Below are 17,794 nucleotides of genomic sequence, written 5' to 3' on the forward strand. Positions count from 1 at the left end.
TTTAATAAATATTTGATAACAAATCTTTTTTTTCAACTTCTTTGAAACTACCTGGCAATTGCTTTCATACTTGGTGCATGGGTGCACTTTGTCAGATTTCCTCATTTTGTTGATGACATCTTCAATTTTTAAATCTTGAAAACTACAAGCCTGATTGCTTCTTTAATGTCAAACAACGAGGAGCATAGGGGAAATTATGAGAGTACATGTATACCAGTTTTCTCATACCAAAATTGTTTACTAGCAGTATCCTGTTGTAACGAACACAGTTCTAAATTTATTTTAAGCTAACTCTCGCTCAACTCTCGCGTAGTTTTGCGTGATCTTGTACGAACGTGACTTCAGTGAGATTCGTTTGTTTATAAACAGTGAATGCAGCGCGAGATCGAAACTACACGTATTTGTATCTTTTACCATGTTTTTACGTACTCGGGAACTGAGATTTATGTTGAAATTGCGTGGTTAAATAAATGGTATACGCAGTCAGTCAGAACTGCGTTCTTAACAGTAAAACTCAGCCGTAGAACAGTAAAACCGTGATACGAAGATGGCATCATTTGGACGTACTCCACTCCAAGGTAGTAGACTTAAAGGTATGAACAGTACTGATCATTATTTGGAAAGTTTAATAACAGAGACATCCAGAGAAGTTGAACAGTTGTCACAGGAAGTAGACAGTTTAATGAAGAGTAGAGACAATCAATATAGTAGAATTCCTCCTGGTGAAAATGTACCATTTGTAACATGGTCATGTATTGACGAAGTTAGTATTCCACAGCACTCTACTCCACAAGAATCTGTGTCCGCTCAGAAATATTATGGTATACACCCATCTCAGTATAGTAAAGCCACTAGATCAGAACAGTTTGGTAGAATACATGCAAACAGCAGAAATAGATCGAATAGTGTTGTTCAAGATAGACAACCACAGAAAGATGTGTATCCCACTCGGCAGCGACCTGATTATGAGAGCAGGCACATGTATACAAAAAATCCACATGTTAATAGTCGATCAGATGTAGCCCAGCAGGACCCAGTTTTAAGATTGGCTGATATCTTAACTAAACGGCAAGATAGACTTCCTCCAATGGAATCGGAAGTGTATAGCGGTAGTAGAATGGATTTCCCTACATGGTTGAAGTCATTTGAAGCACTCATTGAAAAACAGACACATTCAGTAACAGAACGTCTGTTCTACCTTAGTAGATAATTATACATCAGGAAATGCCAAGGAAGCTATTCGTCACTTTCTTACACTTGAGGATGAAGAGGCATATGAGAAGGCAAAGTATACATTAATCCGTCGTTATGGTGACAAGTTCAAGGTAGCTGAAGCATACCGAGACAGATTGCATAGATGGCCAATTATCAAACAAGAGGATGGTGAAGGCTTGCTGAAGTTGTCTAACTTCCTAGAGCATTGTCATGCAGCTATGAATTCAATACATTATTTACGATGTCTTGATGATCCTGAAGAAAATCGAAAGATTCTCAGTAAGTTGCCAAGGTATGTAGTTGACAGATGGAGCAGAGTTATAGACAGGCATCTGTATGGTAATCAACAACAGTCTTACTATAATGCAGACTATGAAGGTTGTTATCCATCATTCACTGATTTTTGTGAATTTATGGCAACTGAAGCTCGTATCTCTTGTGGTCCAGGAAACATCAAAGTTGACAATTATAAGGAAGACAAGAAGACATACACAAATAGCGGAAAGGCTCGTACTGTGACATAAATTGTAAGTGAAAAGTACAGAGCCCTGGCTGTGTGAAATAAAAGCGCACATGTTTGGATACTTTGCAACAACCCATTGCACATGTTTATTTTTAAGACCGCTGATACAGTCACTGGATTGTGTTGTCAGCAGAATTTGAGATACATACATCCTGTCTCTCCCTGTGGCATAATGGTATGGCTCAGACAGTGACATGGTGATTGTGAAATACCTTGGAATGTGCTGAACCCAGTGTTGTTGGCAATGAAAATAGATATGACATCATTGACCCGAGTCTCCTACTTTAAATTGGTAGAGCTTGGATTAAGAGTGGTTTATTCCACTACCAAAATTGGCATCCTCTGTACACTGATTTGTCGGCTATTTCGAGATAACCAATCATTTCGTTATATACATTTTATTATTTGCATGGCCATAAATTAACTAGGGTATTTAAGTTGAGACATAAGGGAAAATCTTTAGTCAGGAAGGTGACCTGACTTGATCCTGTAACATCTTGTGATGCTGATTCCTGACTCCAGTGAGCTGTACCCTATACAGGGGTACATATGCAGACGTGCTGTGCAGTAATCCCTGCTGATCAACAGGAACCACTGAAGCTCACTGCCTGAACTACTCCCGTTATACCAGTGCTACCAGTAGCAGCAGATAGCAGTGCAGTTGCCGATACTCCCTGGACACAGAGCACGAGTTTAAATTGTAGTGCAGCTGCTTCGCCAGTGTGCCAGATACGAAGGAACGCAACATTGCACATTGCTGTCCAATGGAGAGTGGAGTGTTCCCTGCAGCATCGATCAAGTCTCTAATTTATTTTATTTTACAGTGTATCCCCCTCCTTGCTGGTTCCAGTGACCAGCATCCCTGTTATTTGTTTATTAAAGTACAGGAAACCGTATATATTGTGTTGTGTTGATTTGTTATAATCGTTACTGGTATATTTCTTTCTCTGCACAGTCTCAGTTGTGGTGATATACATTCACCAAACGATCCCCACCCCGTGACAGCGGACGAGCTGAGAGGGAGGAGACTTATTAGATAAGCACGCTACCAAAGACAAAGACTATTAGACCGGTATTAAAAACAAGCTCCCCGATCCTGAATACGGTGTAGCCCCATAAAGGCCCCCCCCCCCCGCATTTAACGTCACAGTACATTAGTTTCAGAATCTACAGAACTGAATCCTATGTCCTCAGAGCAAACTTCAACCGAAAATGATGTTAAAGGGAAGACCCCATGTTGTATTTAATGTAAAGAATCTCATCATTTAAGTAGCTGTCAGCAATTTCTTACTCTGTCAGTAGAAGACCGTAAGACATTTGTTGTAGATAACCGATTATGTTTTGGATGTCTGAACAGAGGTCATCGTTACAGAGAATGTAGAAGAAGGAAGTATTCATCACTGTGTAGGACACCAGATTCCCAGTCTAGTTCTAAGAAAGTTGTACAGGGTCAGCTAGGTCAGTCTAGCAGTCAGAAAAATTCTGACACACAAAGTAAACCCAATGTATCCATGCAAAAGAATGCAGTATCAATGAAGACAAAAATTAATACTAAGCAGATAGAGTTTGAAGAATCAGAGTATCATTCTATGGTGATTCCAGTCTTTATTTGTCATAAGAATGATCCTGCACAACGAGTGAAGACATATGCTGTACTGGATAACCAGTCAAATGCCTGTTTATATCTGACTCATTACTAGAGAAGTTTGATGTACCAACCAGACATTCTAAACTCGAGTTGACAACAATGTTGGCAAAAAAGGTTTAACAACTTGTGTGGCAACAGGTTTCAATGTTCAGTCGTGTAGATCAGAAGAAATCACTGTACCGCTTCCTTCCGTCTTTACCCGAAGTGAGATTCCTACTGAGAGAACACAGATTGCCACACCAGAAAGTGTAGCTATTTGGCCACACCTACAAGAAGTCGCTAAACAGTTAGAACCATATGATAGTAATGTAGATGTGGGACTGTTAATTGGTTTCAACTGTCCTGAAGCTATGGTTCCAAAGGAAATTATCACTGCTGGTGACAATGAACCATATGCAACCAGAACAAATTTGGGATGGGGTGTCACTGGACCAGTGAAGAATGCCAAGATCACAACAAAGACATGTCGTTTTGCTTATCGCACAAGAGCTCGTGAGGTGACTACTGAAGAAGTGAGAAGTATGATGGAACTTGAATTTCATGAGCGTCATGTAGATGACAAGATGTCATTGGAAGACTTCCGCTTTCTGAAGATTTTGCAAGAGAATACTTTACAGAATGAAGATGGGCATTTTGTATTTCCCCTACCATTCAAGACAGATGATATAAGACTTCCCAATAATCGTAGTGTTGCTCTTGGATGTCTTTTAGGCTTACAGAAGAAGTTAGGCAGAAAAGTACAGTATCAAGACCATTACATTACGAGCATGAAAGATATGATCCAGAAATCTTATGCAGAAAAGGTCCCAGCTACTGAGATAGAGAAGGACACAGTATGGTATATACCACATCACGGGGTATACCACCCCAAGAAACCAAATAAGCTCAGAGTTGTTTTCAACTGTAGCAGTGAATATAAAGGAATCAGTCTGAACCAGTATCTACTTAGTGGTCCAGATCAGTTGAATAGTTTGATAGGAGTATTATGTCGCTTTCGTGAAGAACCGACATAGAGGGAATGTTCCACCAGGTATTAGTAAGCCCACCACATATAGAGACTATCTTTGATTCCTATGGTTTGAGGACAGTAACATTGAAGGTCCTATAGTAGAATACCGTATGAGAGTTCATCTTTTTGGGGCCACCTCTTCATCTGGAGTAGCCAATTTTGCATTACGTCTCACAGCAGACTTATTTGAAGCAGAGTGTGGAAAACTGGGCGCTGACTTTGTTTGCCGTAATTTCTACGTAGATGATGGTATCAAGTCTGTAACGACAGCACAACAAGCAATACAATTGTTCAAGGAGAGTACTAGTCTTTGTGGTAAAGAAGGATTTAAACTTAATAATTTGTTATCCACTAATAAAGAGGTGTTGACAGCAATTCCACCTGAGTATCGTGCCAAAGACATCCAGTCTTTCAACTTCCTGAATGAAGAATTATCAATTTCAAGAACTCTAGGTGTTACATGGTGTGTTGAGAATGACATGCTCAGATTTTGCATTGAGTTGAAAGATAATCCACTCACTCGTAGAGGTATTATATCCACAGTAGCATCAATCTTTGACCCATTGGGTTTCATCTCGCCATGCCTCCTAGAAGCAAAAAAGATATTGCAGAGTCTTTGTCGGGATGGACATCACTGGGATGATCCAGTTCCTGATGAAATATGTATACAGTGATCTAAATGGAGAAACCAGTTATCTGCATTGACGCAGTTTTACATACCAAGATGTGAGAAACCAGAAGGTTTGCAGGAGCCAATTGTGAGAGAGTTGCATCACTTCTCAGATGCATCACAGAATGGATATGGCAGCTGTTCATATCTACGCATTATTGATTCGAATGGTAAGATTTATAGCACCTTGTTGATGGCTAAATCTCGTGTAACTCCTACGAAACAACTAACCACACCCAGACTAGAGCTCACAGCTGCAGTCACTGCTGTGAAAATTAGTGAATTCCTGAAACGCGAGTTAGATTATGATGCCAAACATATTTTCTGGACAGACAGTATGGTTGTAATGGGTTACATTTCCAATGCCGCACGCAAGTTTCATATCTTTGTAGCAAATCGCATACAACAGATAAGAAATCATACTGAAGTCTTACAATGGAACCATGTCGACTCTAAGTCTAAACCAGCAAATGTAGCATCAAGAGGTTCCTCAGTAGATGATCTCTTAAACCATAAATTATAGTGAACAGGTCCAGTATTCCTTCAGAGTTCAGACCCATTGCCACTAAATACTGGTAGCTCTACCACTGCATTAAATACAGATGATCCTGAAGTGAAGAAGTCTGTTGTCTTATCTACACAAAGTATCAAAACTGAGCCAGCCAGTTTCTTACAAAGGCTTGATTATTTCTCAGATTGGCACAGAATGAAGACATCTGTAGCACTGTGTATCAGATATATGCAAAGACTTCGCTCCAGAAGCATACCATTCGTATCAGTATCACCGATAACAGTTGAAGAGCTCCAGCATGCAGAACAATTAATTCTAAAAGAACTGCAGGCTGCACATTTTGCAGAAGAGCATCATAGTTTGTCAAAGAAACTGTCACGTTTGAAAGGCAACAGTCAGTTGCGCAAATTGGATCCATATCTTGCTCCTGATGGTTTGATACATGTTGGCGGCAGAGTACAAAGAGCAAATCTTCCACCTAATCTTAAGCATCCTGTTGTGTTGCCAAATAGATCCCATATAACTTCAGTATTAGTAAGACACCACCACGAGCACACAGCACATGCAGGTAGAACACACACATTAAATGAAATACGTGCCAATGGATATTGGATCTTGAAATCACATGTAGCAGTAGCATCCCATGTAAGAAGCTCAGTGGCAAACCAGTAGTACAAAAGATGTCAGACTTACCAGAAGACCGCTGAGCAGAACATCCACCATTCACTTATAGTGGTGTTGACTATTTTGGTCCCTTCTATACACGAGTAGGACGAAGTGATAAAAAAAAATGGGGCGTTATCTTTACATGCCTTACATCTAGAGCAGTACACATAGAAGTTGCCTATTCACTCACCACTGATTCCTTCCTGAATGCATATCGCAGATTTGTATGCCGTAGAGGACCAGTCAGAAGTCTTAGATGAGATAGAGGATCTAACTTCGTAGGAGCTAAAGGTGAACTTGAGTCTGCCCTTGCTGAATTAAGCAACAACCAAATACAGAGGGAGCTCCTCAAGGATGGCACCGATTGGATAGAATTTAAATTTAACGTACCACTTGCAAGTCATATGGGTGGCGTCTGGGAACGTCTTATAAAATCGGTCTTATAAAAGCTCTGTCAGGAATTCTTGAAAAGCAGAGTCAGCAGTTAGATGATGAACTTCTCATCACCTTCTTGACAGAAGCTGAGGCCATTGTGAATAGCAGACCACTGACCTACCTAGATATGTCTTCTACAGATACTGGTGAACCTCTTACACCAAGTCAGTTACTCACACAGAAATCAAAGGTTGTTCTTCCTCTGCCAGGTGCTTTTGTACGTCAGGATTTATATTGTAGAAAGAGATGGCGCAGAGTTCAGTATCTTGCCAATGAATTTTGGCGTAGATGGCGGTTGGAATATTTACCTACCTTACAGCTGAGACAAAAATGGCAAGATGAAACACTGAATCTGATTAAAGGAGACATATTTCTTGTCATTGAGGAGAATACCCCCAGATGTCAGTGGCCACGTACAATGGTAATGGAAGCATTGTCGAGTAAGGATGGATTAGTAAGGAAGGTATGCCTGAAGATTGGCAATTTGTTGTATGACCGGCCGATAACAAAGCTCATCATGTTGTATAGACCAGAGCACAACCCCGTCGAGGGAGCCAGTAACTGAACTATAATAATAATAACTTTATTACACTACTAAAAAAACCTTCAGAGGGTTTTTGTATGGTATTTTTTTGTATTTATAAGCGATCAGTTTTAACCATGACTGAACTTTATTAAAGATTTATAATATGTTTAGATTACCAAAGTTGTAACTTTGTTTATTGAATTTGATAGTTTAGCTTTTGTTAAGTTAGCCAGTAATTAGTAGAAAGTGTTTTAGAGTTTGTATTGTTTATCACAATTCAGAGCCATGTAACGAACACAGTTCTAAATTTATTTTAAGCTAACTCTCGCTCAACTCTCGCGTAGTTTTGCGTGATCTTGTACGAACGTGACTTCAGTGAGAGTCGTTCTAATGGCGGTTTGTTTATAAACAGTGAATGCAGCTCGAGATCGAAACTACACATATTTGTATTTTTTACCATGTTTTTACATACTCGGGAACTGAGTTTTATGTTGAAATTGCGTGGTTAAATAAATGGTATAAGCAGTCAGTCTAAACTGCGTTCTTAACACCTGTATAAAATTCACAAACTGAATGAAAGCATGCAGCTCCATAATGAGAGGCAATTGGAAATATTTGTTTTCACTTACCTGGGGTGCTCTATGTTCATTCGAGTATAGTTGAGGAGTCACGGCGGGCAATTTCAAAATGGCCGACTTTGACGTGAAAGATGTTTTGGATCAACAACAAAGGTAAGTTTTTATAACTGTAACATTACGTGCATATTCTTATAATGAAATGTTATTCATTTGTTATGAATAAATGATCATTTTATAAACTTCCTATTCTGTACACTAATATGATTCAACACTGAATTTTTCGCCTATTTTTTGCGCTGGTCGTTTTCCGAGGTCGTTTTGACGGTGACCACCGAACTCGGCCAGATTTCTACTCGGCCAATGACCGATCACGGCCAGTGACCGTACTCGGCCAGCATATGTGCATAAGGGTGTCAATGATGCAACAGCGAGCGCTGTATTACAGACTGTCAGAGTCATATCACAACAAAATATAAAAAATGTACGGGCGTCAAAGGGTGTCGATTTCAGTGATGCCTATCGTGCTTTGTTAATAAAAAAAGGGATGTCGATTTCAGTGACGAAACAGCCAGCGCTGTGTCTTTTGTCATATCACAGTAAAATGTAAAAAAAAATAGACGGTCGCCGATGTGATGTCTGTGATTCAATGTAATGTCTGTGTTTTTCCTTTGAAAAGAAAATTTGCGTCACTGAAATCGACAATGTTCAGCCAATGTTGAAATCAACAACATGTCGGAGAACCAGTAGCGTTTGTGTGTGTGTGTTTGTAAACTTGCGTTGTTGAAATCGACAACAAAATAGTCACGGGAGTTGGCGACTGGCCGAGTTGTGCATTTTTTTCCTGGCCGAGTTGAAATCTGGCCGAGTTCGGTTGTATTCGTTTTGACACAGCTGGATAATTACATTACTAGTATTATAATAATAACTTTATTACACAACTTAACCATCTGTGGGTTTAGTAAGGTAAAAAAATGAATACAAAAGACAAACAAAATAAGACACACTAAAACACTAAAATTAAAATACACTGAAATTCAACATAGAAAAAAATACAAATTAGAAAATCTCTGAAAAATTGATTAAACAGCAGCACGTTCTTCTAGACTAGCTGCAGTTCTGTAGACGACCGAATCAGACTACCGATGCAACAGAAAACGCCAAAAACGGACACCAGCGAAATCCAGAGCTACAGAAATGCAGCTACTCCCAGACCACAGTTACATATTTATCTTTTAGAAAATTGTGTTTTTTAAATAATATGACAAAGCCATATTATTTCCCATTATTTTCACAAAGCTTTCCATTCTGGACAAGTCATTAATTTTTATTTTAAAATACTTTAAGACATCTTTTCTCTCTACTTCATAGAAATTGCAATCTAAGATGAAATGCATTTCATCTTCAATTTGATCTGAATTGCATTTTTTGCACGTTCTTTCATTTTCTTGGGTTTTTGGTTTACTCTTCCTTCCCAATTCAATTTCAAGGTTGTGGTCACTGAGCCTAAACTTTGCCAAAACTCTACGTTGGCTGAAGTTTTTCATTTCATTTAGATAGTTTTCTAATTCAAATTTTTGTTTAAATATACTATATGTTCTAAGTTTGTTTCCCTCTTTTTTATTTAATTGTTTTCTCCATGATTGAATAAATTCATTTGATAGCTTTGTTTTTACAACATTGGTTAGTTGATTAATATTGTTGATCTTGTTAGTTTCTTTTATTTTAGACAAGTTTTTTTCTCCAAAAATTGTTTTTATTTGAGTATTATTGTCAATAGTGGACCGGAATTACACACGGTCTAGCGATCTGAAACTCCAAAAAACAACATCAAATCGATTGTTTTTCATCACGGTTTACGACGTGGTAAGTGTTTATTTAGGGTTTGAACAATTAAAATCATAGGGGTGACTGGAAGCGTGGGACCAGTGCAATTTCTTGTCTTGTCTGTACATTTGTATTTTTCTTGAATGTGCCATCATTTTTTTTGCAAGTCTTGGAATGCCATTTTTTTTCTGTGAGTTTCTAGCTTGTATTTTTTGTCAACAATTGGAACGCCAACCCACCTCCCAGGATAGATGGTTAAAGTCCCAGGTATACTATAAATACGGTCCTATACAATAGGGATTATTTCCTTGCTTGTCACGCTGTAGTAAACAGCTCCAGCCAAGCCCCGGTAATAGCGTGTTTTCTCGAACTTACAGGTCGATTTTGTCATGCCAAAGTGGATGCATGCGACTATGAATATCACAGCAGTGACTGTGTGTAGTATTTATGACAATAAATAGTGTACGAGCTGAGATTTTGGCGGATAAAAGTCAAAAACTCGAACCGGGGAAAGGGACACGCTACTAATCTTGAATAATCAACTACTGTCAATCAAAGTCACGTGATGTTGGCCCGCTGAAACAGGATGCGTCATAGGCTATGCAAGTGATTAACAACACTCGTTAGCATAGTCACACCTCCAATTCACACTTGCCCGGGGCAAGTGAATTGGACCTTTAACCCCTAAACATATTATTGACCACACAAAGATAAACATCCACCCAAGTAGTGAATATTTATGCAATAGTATTGAAATTCAACAACAAGTTTTTAACAGTTTTCTAGTGAGTTTGATTGATGGGCCAGTCATGGAGGTGAAAAGAGATCTTTTTACCTCCATGGTCCAGTTCAGTTCATTATTTTCAACATTTTAACTCCAGTCTGTGGTGGCTGCCATTCGAAATATCTTTTCAAAAAAAGCCATGCATATTTAGGGGCCCAGGAATTACATGTATGTACTATGGTATTGGTTTAAATTTAAAAAAACACAGTGTCCTTGATAAGTTCAATAATGGAAAATCTTCTTTACAACAACAAATTTATTTTAAATCTTGAAAATGTATACAGTGTCCTTGATGAGTTCTATAATGGAAAATCCTTTTTACAACAAATTTATTTTAAATCCTGAAAAAAAATAGTGTCCTTGATGAATTCTATACTAGAAAGTCTTTTTCACAACAATGAATTTATTTGAATTCTTAAAAAAATACAGTCTCCTTGATGAGTTCCATAATGGAAAGTCTTCTTTACAACAACGAATGGCAGAAGTATCAGAAGAAGACAAATTATGCAAAATGAAATTGCCTCCAAGCAAGGTGAGTTGTCTGTGGTTGCTTTTAGCGATCATTTTGTTAATACATGTAGCATATGATCTAGGTCCCACTATATATGCTTGGGACCGAAACTCTGCTCGTGCCACGCCCTCGGTGGTAAATTTGAGAGAACATATGCTAATTCATACGAGTATGAAATGACGATGACAGAAAATGCTGTTATACTAGTATATGGTCTGATGCTGTAGTATTGAATGAAATGAATGCAAACCGTCATCACCAACGCATATTTATGTGCTACTGCAACCGCTATTTTCTTGCTATGCTACATTGACGTGAAAAAAATAATTGTTTTTTCGAAGAATCCGAATAACGTGAACGCAACTGTTGTAATCCCACTGCAGACACAAAAGATTAAAAATGTTGCCATGTGCCGAGATCCCGTAACATGAACGTAGTAATAGGTTACGCGTTTTTCAGAATGTTAGCACTGTTAACACATGTTAATCATAAATCTGTGTTGGGCTGTTTACAGACTGAATTTCACAAACTGAAGATCACATACAAGTCATTACAGAGTAAAATTAACTTCTATGAGTTGATAAACACGGCAAAAGAAAACTGGCCCACACTTTCATCCATTGGTAAGTACCAGTACATGTATGTATATTGTAAGCATATACATGTACCAGAATTTGATGCAAAATGTTTATAAAAAGTGTTCTAGACTTTTTTACCCAATCAGATCAAAATGTTATTGTACAACATGAATTTAATTTTAGTAGCCAAAGGCTCAGTGATAACAGAGCCAACGGTTATAGCAGCCACTTGATACTGAAATACTATTTTTAATGAATTATTTCTGGTTCCAGCCAAACAACTGCCACAGGAATTTCACTGTGTGTGAGTGGATTCATCTGCCAACTGAAATGTAGTAATGATATATTTGAACGGTTTCCAAGATGCTAGTTGTGGTTTTATTCTGTTTGAAGAAGATTACAAATATTTTTTTTTTTTTTCAACAAAGACTAATCATATTTAAAAACAAAGTACCGGTATGTCTAAATTTAATGAACAGTATTTCCGATGTCATGTGCCTTTTATAACTATTGTCCGTCAGTGATTCACTTTCAATCACAATATTCTGCTGCAAACTGCATGGTTTATCACTATGATTTGAAAAATTGGCATTTGCTTAATGTTCAGAAACAAAACATTTAATTTCGCTATTTTGATGTTTTGTGTGATTTCCCTGGGTTTTAAGTTTAAAAACTTGGCAGGGAAACAATGAGTTCTATTGTTATTCCATGTAGATTTAATTTAGCAAATTTTACTTGTCAATGAAAAAAGCAAAATTAAAAATCTACAAATAATTAGTGTGTTTACAATATGTGCACATCAAATATAATTTATTTATATACGTACATTCTTCCAGTGAACAAAAGTTCAAAATCTATTTCATGTGTGAAATTTACTTCTCTGTTTGATTTTTGTAATCAGCCACTTTCTCTTTCAATGAATAAATTATGTTGCCATATGCATTTCAATTATTCACTTTTTCTACAACTAACAAATCATTCCTAATCAATTTATTTCAACAGAAGATGAAATAAAAGCTAATAAAAGTAAATTTGAAGGACTTCGAGAAGAGATAGAAAACATAAAGGAGGAAATGAAAGAACTGACAGAGAAAGCACAAACTGGTGAGAATTACATCTAGGAAATAAAAAAATAACTTGAGTTACACCCAATGGAGCTTAATTTGCTTCAAAATATTGTTGATTACCGATAAACTTTGACTACAGTCTAGACATCTTTAAACATAGAAAGAATGTAAATACATCTAGACTGTACATGGAAATCTGCAATAATTTGAAACAAATTATGTAATAAGTTGTTTTAATTCTACAACATCCAGAGCAGTTTTAATGACAATGGTGGTTTTCACTGTAATTCTTTTTATGTCTTTTACTGCACAGCACAAGAACAAAAAGATCAGAATGTTGCTTTAATGGATGAAAAGATGCAGTTAATTGAAGCCAAGGTATCCATTTTAATCATCGTCCAACACTTTCACAAGCTCAACGTACTTCCTCACAAACCAATCTGTGATTTTACTGAGGTCATGAAATAGATATAAAAGCAAAATTATCATGGACTTGTCCAGTCCTAACATTACAGCTACAAATGAATTTATGAATTGAGCTCTGACCATATTAATAACATTGAATCTGTATACAATGGTGGGATATCCATAAGTAGAACGAAAAAAACGAAAAGAATTGTGGGTGTACTTTAATACACTCTGGCTGAACAGGATCCTTCGTGATATAGTGATGTCATGTCCAAATAAGAAGTCACTGGCTAGCAATGATCTTTCATATGATATTTTTTTTGTGTTTTTTTTTTACAGAAGAACAAGTTTGTAGAGCTACGTGAAAAGTACAACAAAGTTTACAACAGTTACAAGAAACGAGGAGTGTCACAAGATGATATAGATTCTGTCTTGGCATCTCAGGTAAATCTTCATAACAAAATCTTTAGCTTAAATCTCTCTACTTCAACTATTCAACATTTACTGGTCACTGATTAGGTAGTTGTTGTTAATCAAATCAGTAATCCATGTTAAAATCCTACCTGGGGTTGAAACCAACAACTTATTGACTTCTTGTACATTATACATACCATCGGCACTTGCTCTTGCAATTTGCACATAATGAAAGAAAAAGTTCGAAGAGAAAACAATGACTTTTAGTTTCAAACGTGAAACTGTGTCTGGTGCAACAAAATAAACTACTAAACAGTCATCAAAATAGAACAGACATTGTAAATTACATTTTTACCGTATATGTACCCTTCATTACATTACTTGTACTTTTTTACACAATATGGGATGTATTAAATGTATTGTTCAACCCATGCATTCAGTATGCTGTCTGTTTTCTCATTCTTAGCGAAAACAGTTGAACGTTGCCAACGAGGCCATCATGCAGTATGAAGACACCCTGCAATCGCGTAAACTTGAAACTGACAACTTTAAAGCAGAAAGTGAGGAAATTAGACAAAGAGTAAACATTGCTACAGCGTCACTTGGAGCTTTGAACAATCAAAAACAAGAAAAGGCTGAAGAAATTACCAATAATCTCAACTGGTAAATTGAATTACTTGGAGTGTCACAGTTATCACATTCATAAATCAAACATTACATTCACGTACTTTGTACCATGTACCTCTTGAGATATCTTGTCATGTTTTCCCCTCTCCACTCAATCAATCTATGGCCTATGGCAGAATGGTTTTTGTAATTAATTCAGCATGCATATTGAGTGTGACATTCCACCATTAACAAATCTCTGGTTTGGAAGTCAAATTTATAACATTTGTATGCTGGTGCACTAGTGCTGCTGTTTGTTTTTGTGCTTGATTCTGAAGCAATGCAGAGATCAATAATATACAAAACAAGATGTAATCAATTGTATATTTTATAGACATTTATTAATTTCCATTCGGAGGAAGTCCAAAAACAAGGACTGATGGATTAACCTCCGTGGGCGTGTCTGTGCATGACCGTCCAGCCAAATCCAGCCATATCCCACACATGCTGTGGCTGATCATGTTAAACTTCACCTATACATCAGACATTATATCAAACATATTCAAATGCATTTGATTCATGATCCGATTCAAGGCAACCATTTTAATGCCAGATTTTGTTTAAACTTGAACACAATGGGACCTTGATACATGCCATTTTATTTTTGGCCGATTGGTGACCATTTTGTTTCAAAGAATGCAGTCTCAGGTCCTTATATCTGGATTGCCTGGGCAGATCAACTTCAAACTTACATCAGACATTATATCAGGCATATGCACATGCTTTTGTTCCATGATCCAATTCAAGATGGCTGATTGCAGCCATTATAAGGCCAAAAATATGTTAAAATCACACATTTTCACCATTCCAGAACCAGATGTCAGTCATGCATGGTTATATTTTGTTCAAACTAGATACACAAGTTAAACATGTGTATATGAAGGTTAGCATCTTAATGCATGTTGTTTATTTTTTGTATTGGATTTTAAAGAATGCAGTTCTGACATGTCTGAACCGATTAACTTGAAAAATCACACAAACATCATTCATCATTTTGAATGTTGTAGTTCTGTTTTACCTTACTGTGCCTTCCGATGGTATTGTTGTGTAATAAAGTTTTTCCTTTTCACTTTAGGTGCCATGAAATGTGTAAGATATTGTCATACATGGGACGTATAAGTGACCCTGTGGTTGAGGAAGACAGTATACACTTGGAAATAGCATCGTTGGCTCCTAACTGTAAACCTTTGATTGTATCCATGCATTTTACAAAACAATCAACAGGAGATGTAATCCTCTCAGATGCCAAGGTTTGTGTTGTATTACTTTAATGGACATATCACCTTTGATGCCATATCACAAATGCTGTATTATGAGAATGCGAGATAATTGTTATTATACATCTGTCACCGTAACGCCATAAGTTACAGCGTGCTGTAATTTTGCGGTATTTTACGGGGTATTTTCATTCTACAATATTAGGAAATGCGAATTCCAAATATGGAATGATTACTCGCTTAAGCGTACTCTGATAATAAAAACAAACATGGCTGCCACCAGGGTTTAACTGGACTCCACACAAAGAAGTTTGCTGATTCTGTTCTAAACTTTTAGGATTTCCGCATTCCCATGATGTATCCTTAGTAGGAAAAGATGTATAATAATAAGGTCATTACGAAGATACCTCAAAGTATGCACTCAGACAGTACGCCGCGCATTGTCCTCTGCTGCGTGCATACTTTAAAGTATCTTCGTAATAACCTCATATTATTGACTCAGGCTGTAGTGTGATCAATGGGCGGGTAGCATTGGTCAATGCTTGCTTGTGGTTTTAATTTGACGAGCAATTATACCCAAAATGGCAGTGAAAATATTTTACAAGATTTTCTTGCATGATCATGATCAGTAGTGAGATTCTATTTTAATCATGTGCAGCAATGTGAACAAAGAAATGTGTTTAAATTTAGTGCACACATTGATATTCAAAAACACTTTAAGCATGTCTGTATTTTATGGACAGTTGAATTCTATTCACACGTTGTTTTATTTAATTCAGACAAACATTATGACCCTAGTTACTGACGATGTAATCACAGCAGGAGTAAAAGACAATGATGTATTGTTTTTATTGAATGAAATTATCCATCGATATGATTGTCATGCTCCTCTCTTAGGCGAGATGGAAGACCTAAGAAGCAAGTAAGTTGAGACATCAATTGAAAACAAGAGTGTTGCTGTATTTAAAGATATTAATACTGTTCTATTACCCTTCTCACCACCAGTTCCCTTTTTTCATCATAAATTCACTAAATAGTCCGGTTGATAGTCTGCACCTTTCCTCCAGAAAATTGAGACAAAAATAGCAAAGTTTTTTGAGTAAAAACTGCAAACTTAAATTTTGTCTTTCGGCTCCAAAATTAGGGTTCATTTCCCCAGAATATAAAAAAAGGGGGCAGAATAATTTGGGCAAGAGTGTCTGGTGATGAAAAGGTTAATATTTGTTTATTAACTTGAATGCACTGAGATGATTTCACTATTGTGTAATGATCTGTTTTGATTGTAGATATGCGATTGATTGGATTGTTGATGAAAGAAAAGTCAAGTTGATGATAGCTGACAATGTGCATAATGTATGTACCTTATGCATCGAAGAAGGTTATCCAATAACAGGTGGTGTGCTCTTGAAATCTATTGATGGTTCAGATGTTTCCTTGGACAACTTGAAGGTAACTGAAACTTGGCATGGTTCCATTCATGGAAATTAGTAAACCTGTAACAGTGTAATGCATGAAAGGAATATTCAGTGTTTGCTATGAATCACAGACTTGTGATATCATGAGAATTTTTTAAAACATGCTTTCGGTGTTTCTCCCGGATTTTAATTATTTTTGTGAAGATGTGAGTAGTTAGTGATAGTTAGACAAGGCAAATAACACACTATGTTATTGGAACCAGTTTTACAGGTTTACACTTCGAGAGGTTGCAATACCAGTCACAAGGTAGAAGGAAATCATGCAGCACATGCATGTATGTAGTACTGTTGCAAGTTTTGGTTGGCCTTTATGTAGTTACCCCCAAATATAGTTGGCAAATTGCTCTAATTATATACATTTAATTAAGAAAACCAGGATCAGCAATGAATTGTGACAGAGGTTACTAGGACTACCCTGGGTGCAAACTGGAAGTTGTATGCATTAGGTATAACTAAGCTAAAGTTGTAGGCATTTTGAATTTGCAGTTGCACAGGGATAAGTAACAAAATCAATACCAGAAAACAATGAGGTTAAGCCATGTGGGACCCTGCTGGAAGGAGAGTGGAGTAATACCATTATTAACAAGTTGTTGTTTCTTTATTATTTTTTCAGCCACCGATGCCTAATCCTAGCATAACAGATTGGATACACTATCTTCATATACAGCTGAGCAAAGAAATGGATGTTTAACTGAGATTTATTTCTAATGAGATGATGAAAACTGTCAATATCTGGAATGTGATGATGAACACTGCCAATATACCATATTTACTACTCATATCTAATATTAACTGTAGCAAAACAAGCATGGATAACAATAAGTTAAAGTAATAATAGCCTTCTGATAATAAAAAAATTACAAAAAAATAAAATCTTGTTTGCTAAAGTGTGATGTTAGTGTGAATGGTGACTATTTGAAGTTATCAACAGGAGCAAAAGAATTAAAAATTAATCTGTGATTCAGGCATTCACTAAAAGTTACTAAGCATGTTACTATAACAACATATACATTATCCGAAAGTGTAAATGTAGTTGAATATGGTAGTGCATACACTATATCGATGTGTC

At 36.8% G+C, this 17,794-nt stretch overlaps 4 protein-coding genes and 1 long non-coding RNA gene across 5 annotated transcripts; all 5 read left to right on the forward strand.

The window, feature by feature from the left end:
- Positions 1–547: 547 nt before the first annotated feature.
- LOC146740554 (uncharacterized) lies at positions 548–4,399 on the forward strand. Its single transcript, XM_085501826.1, has 4 exons — positions 548–1,187; positions 1,222–1,725; positions 3,038–3,196; positions 3,525–4,399. The coding sequence occupies exons 1-4, from the start codon at positions 548–550 to the stop codon at positions 4,397–4,399; spliced, it is 2,178 nt and encodes a 725-aa protein (XP_085357952.1).
- A 106-nt stretch (positions 4,400–4,505) lies between these two features.
- Positions 4,506–5,069, forward strand: LOC102809473 (uncharacterized). Its single transcript, XM_006824594.1, has one exon. The coding sequence runs from the start codon at positions 4,506–4,508 to the stop codon at positions 5,067–5,069; it is 564 nt and encodes a 187-aa protein (XP_006824657.1).
- Positions 5,070–5,258: 189 nt separating this feature from the next.
- Positions 5,259–7,242, forward strand: LOC144342274 (uncharacterized). Its single transcript, XM_078005546.1, has 3 exons — positions 5,259–5,436; positions 5,596–6,221; positions 6,643–7,242. Exons 1-3 carry the CDS (start codon positions 5,259–5,261, stop codon positions 7,240–7,242), a joined length of 1,404 nt encoding a protein of 467 aa, XP_077861672.1.
- A 588-nt stretch (positions 7,243–7,830) lies between these two features.
- LOC100368543 (uncharacterized) lies at positions 7,831–17,598 on the forward strand. Its single transcript, XM_002741164.3, has 11 exons — positions 7,831–7,934; positions 10,819–10,921; positions 11,415–11,523; positions 12,481–12,582; positions 12,859–12,923; positions 13,293–13,397; positions 13,834–14,030; positions 15,109–15,283; positions 16,030–16,172; positions 16,537–16,699; positions 17,339–17,598. Exons 1-11 carry the CDS (start codon positions 7,891–7,893, stop codon positions 17,414–17,416), a joined length of 1,284 nt encoding a protein of 427 aa, XP_002741210.1. The 5' UTR covers positions 7,831–7,890; the 3' UTR covers positions 17,417–17,598.
- On the forward strand, positions 7,980–8,837 carry LOC146740555 (uncharacterized). The gene is made up of 2 exons (XR_014929987.1): positions 7,980–8,093; positions 8,648–8,837. It is a non-coding gene; the product is annotated as an uncharacterized LOC146740555 (long non-coding RNA).
- Positions 17,599–17,794: the final 196 nt, after the last annotated feature.

Source organism: Saccoglossus kowalevskii, chromosome 7 (genome assembly GCF_978046115.1).
Source record: "Saccoglossus kowalevskii chromosome 7, keSacKowa6.1, whole genome shotgun sequence".
Taxonomy (NCBI): domain Eukaryota; kingdom Metazoa; phylum Hemichordata; class Enteropneusta; family Harrimaniidae; genus Saccoglossus; species Saccoglossus kowalevskii.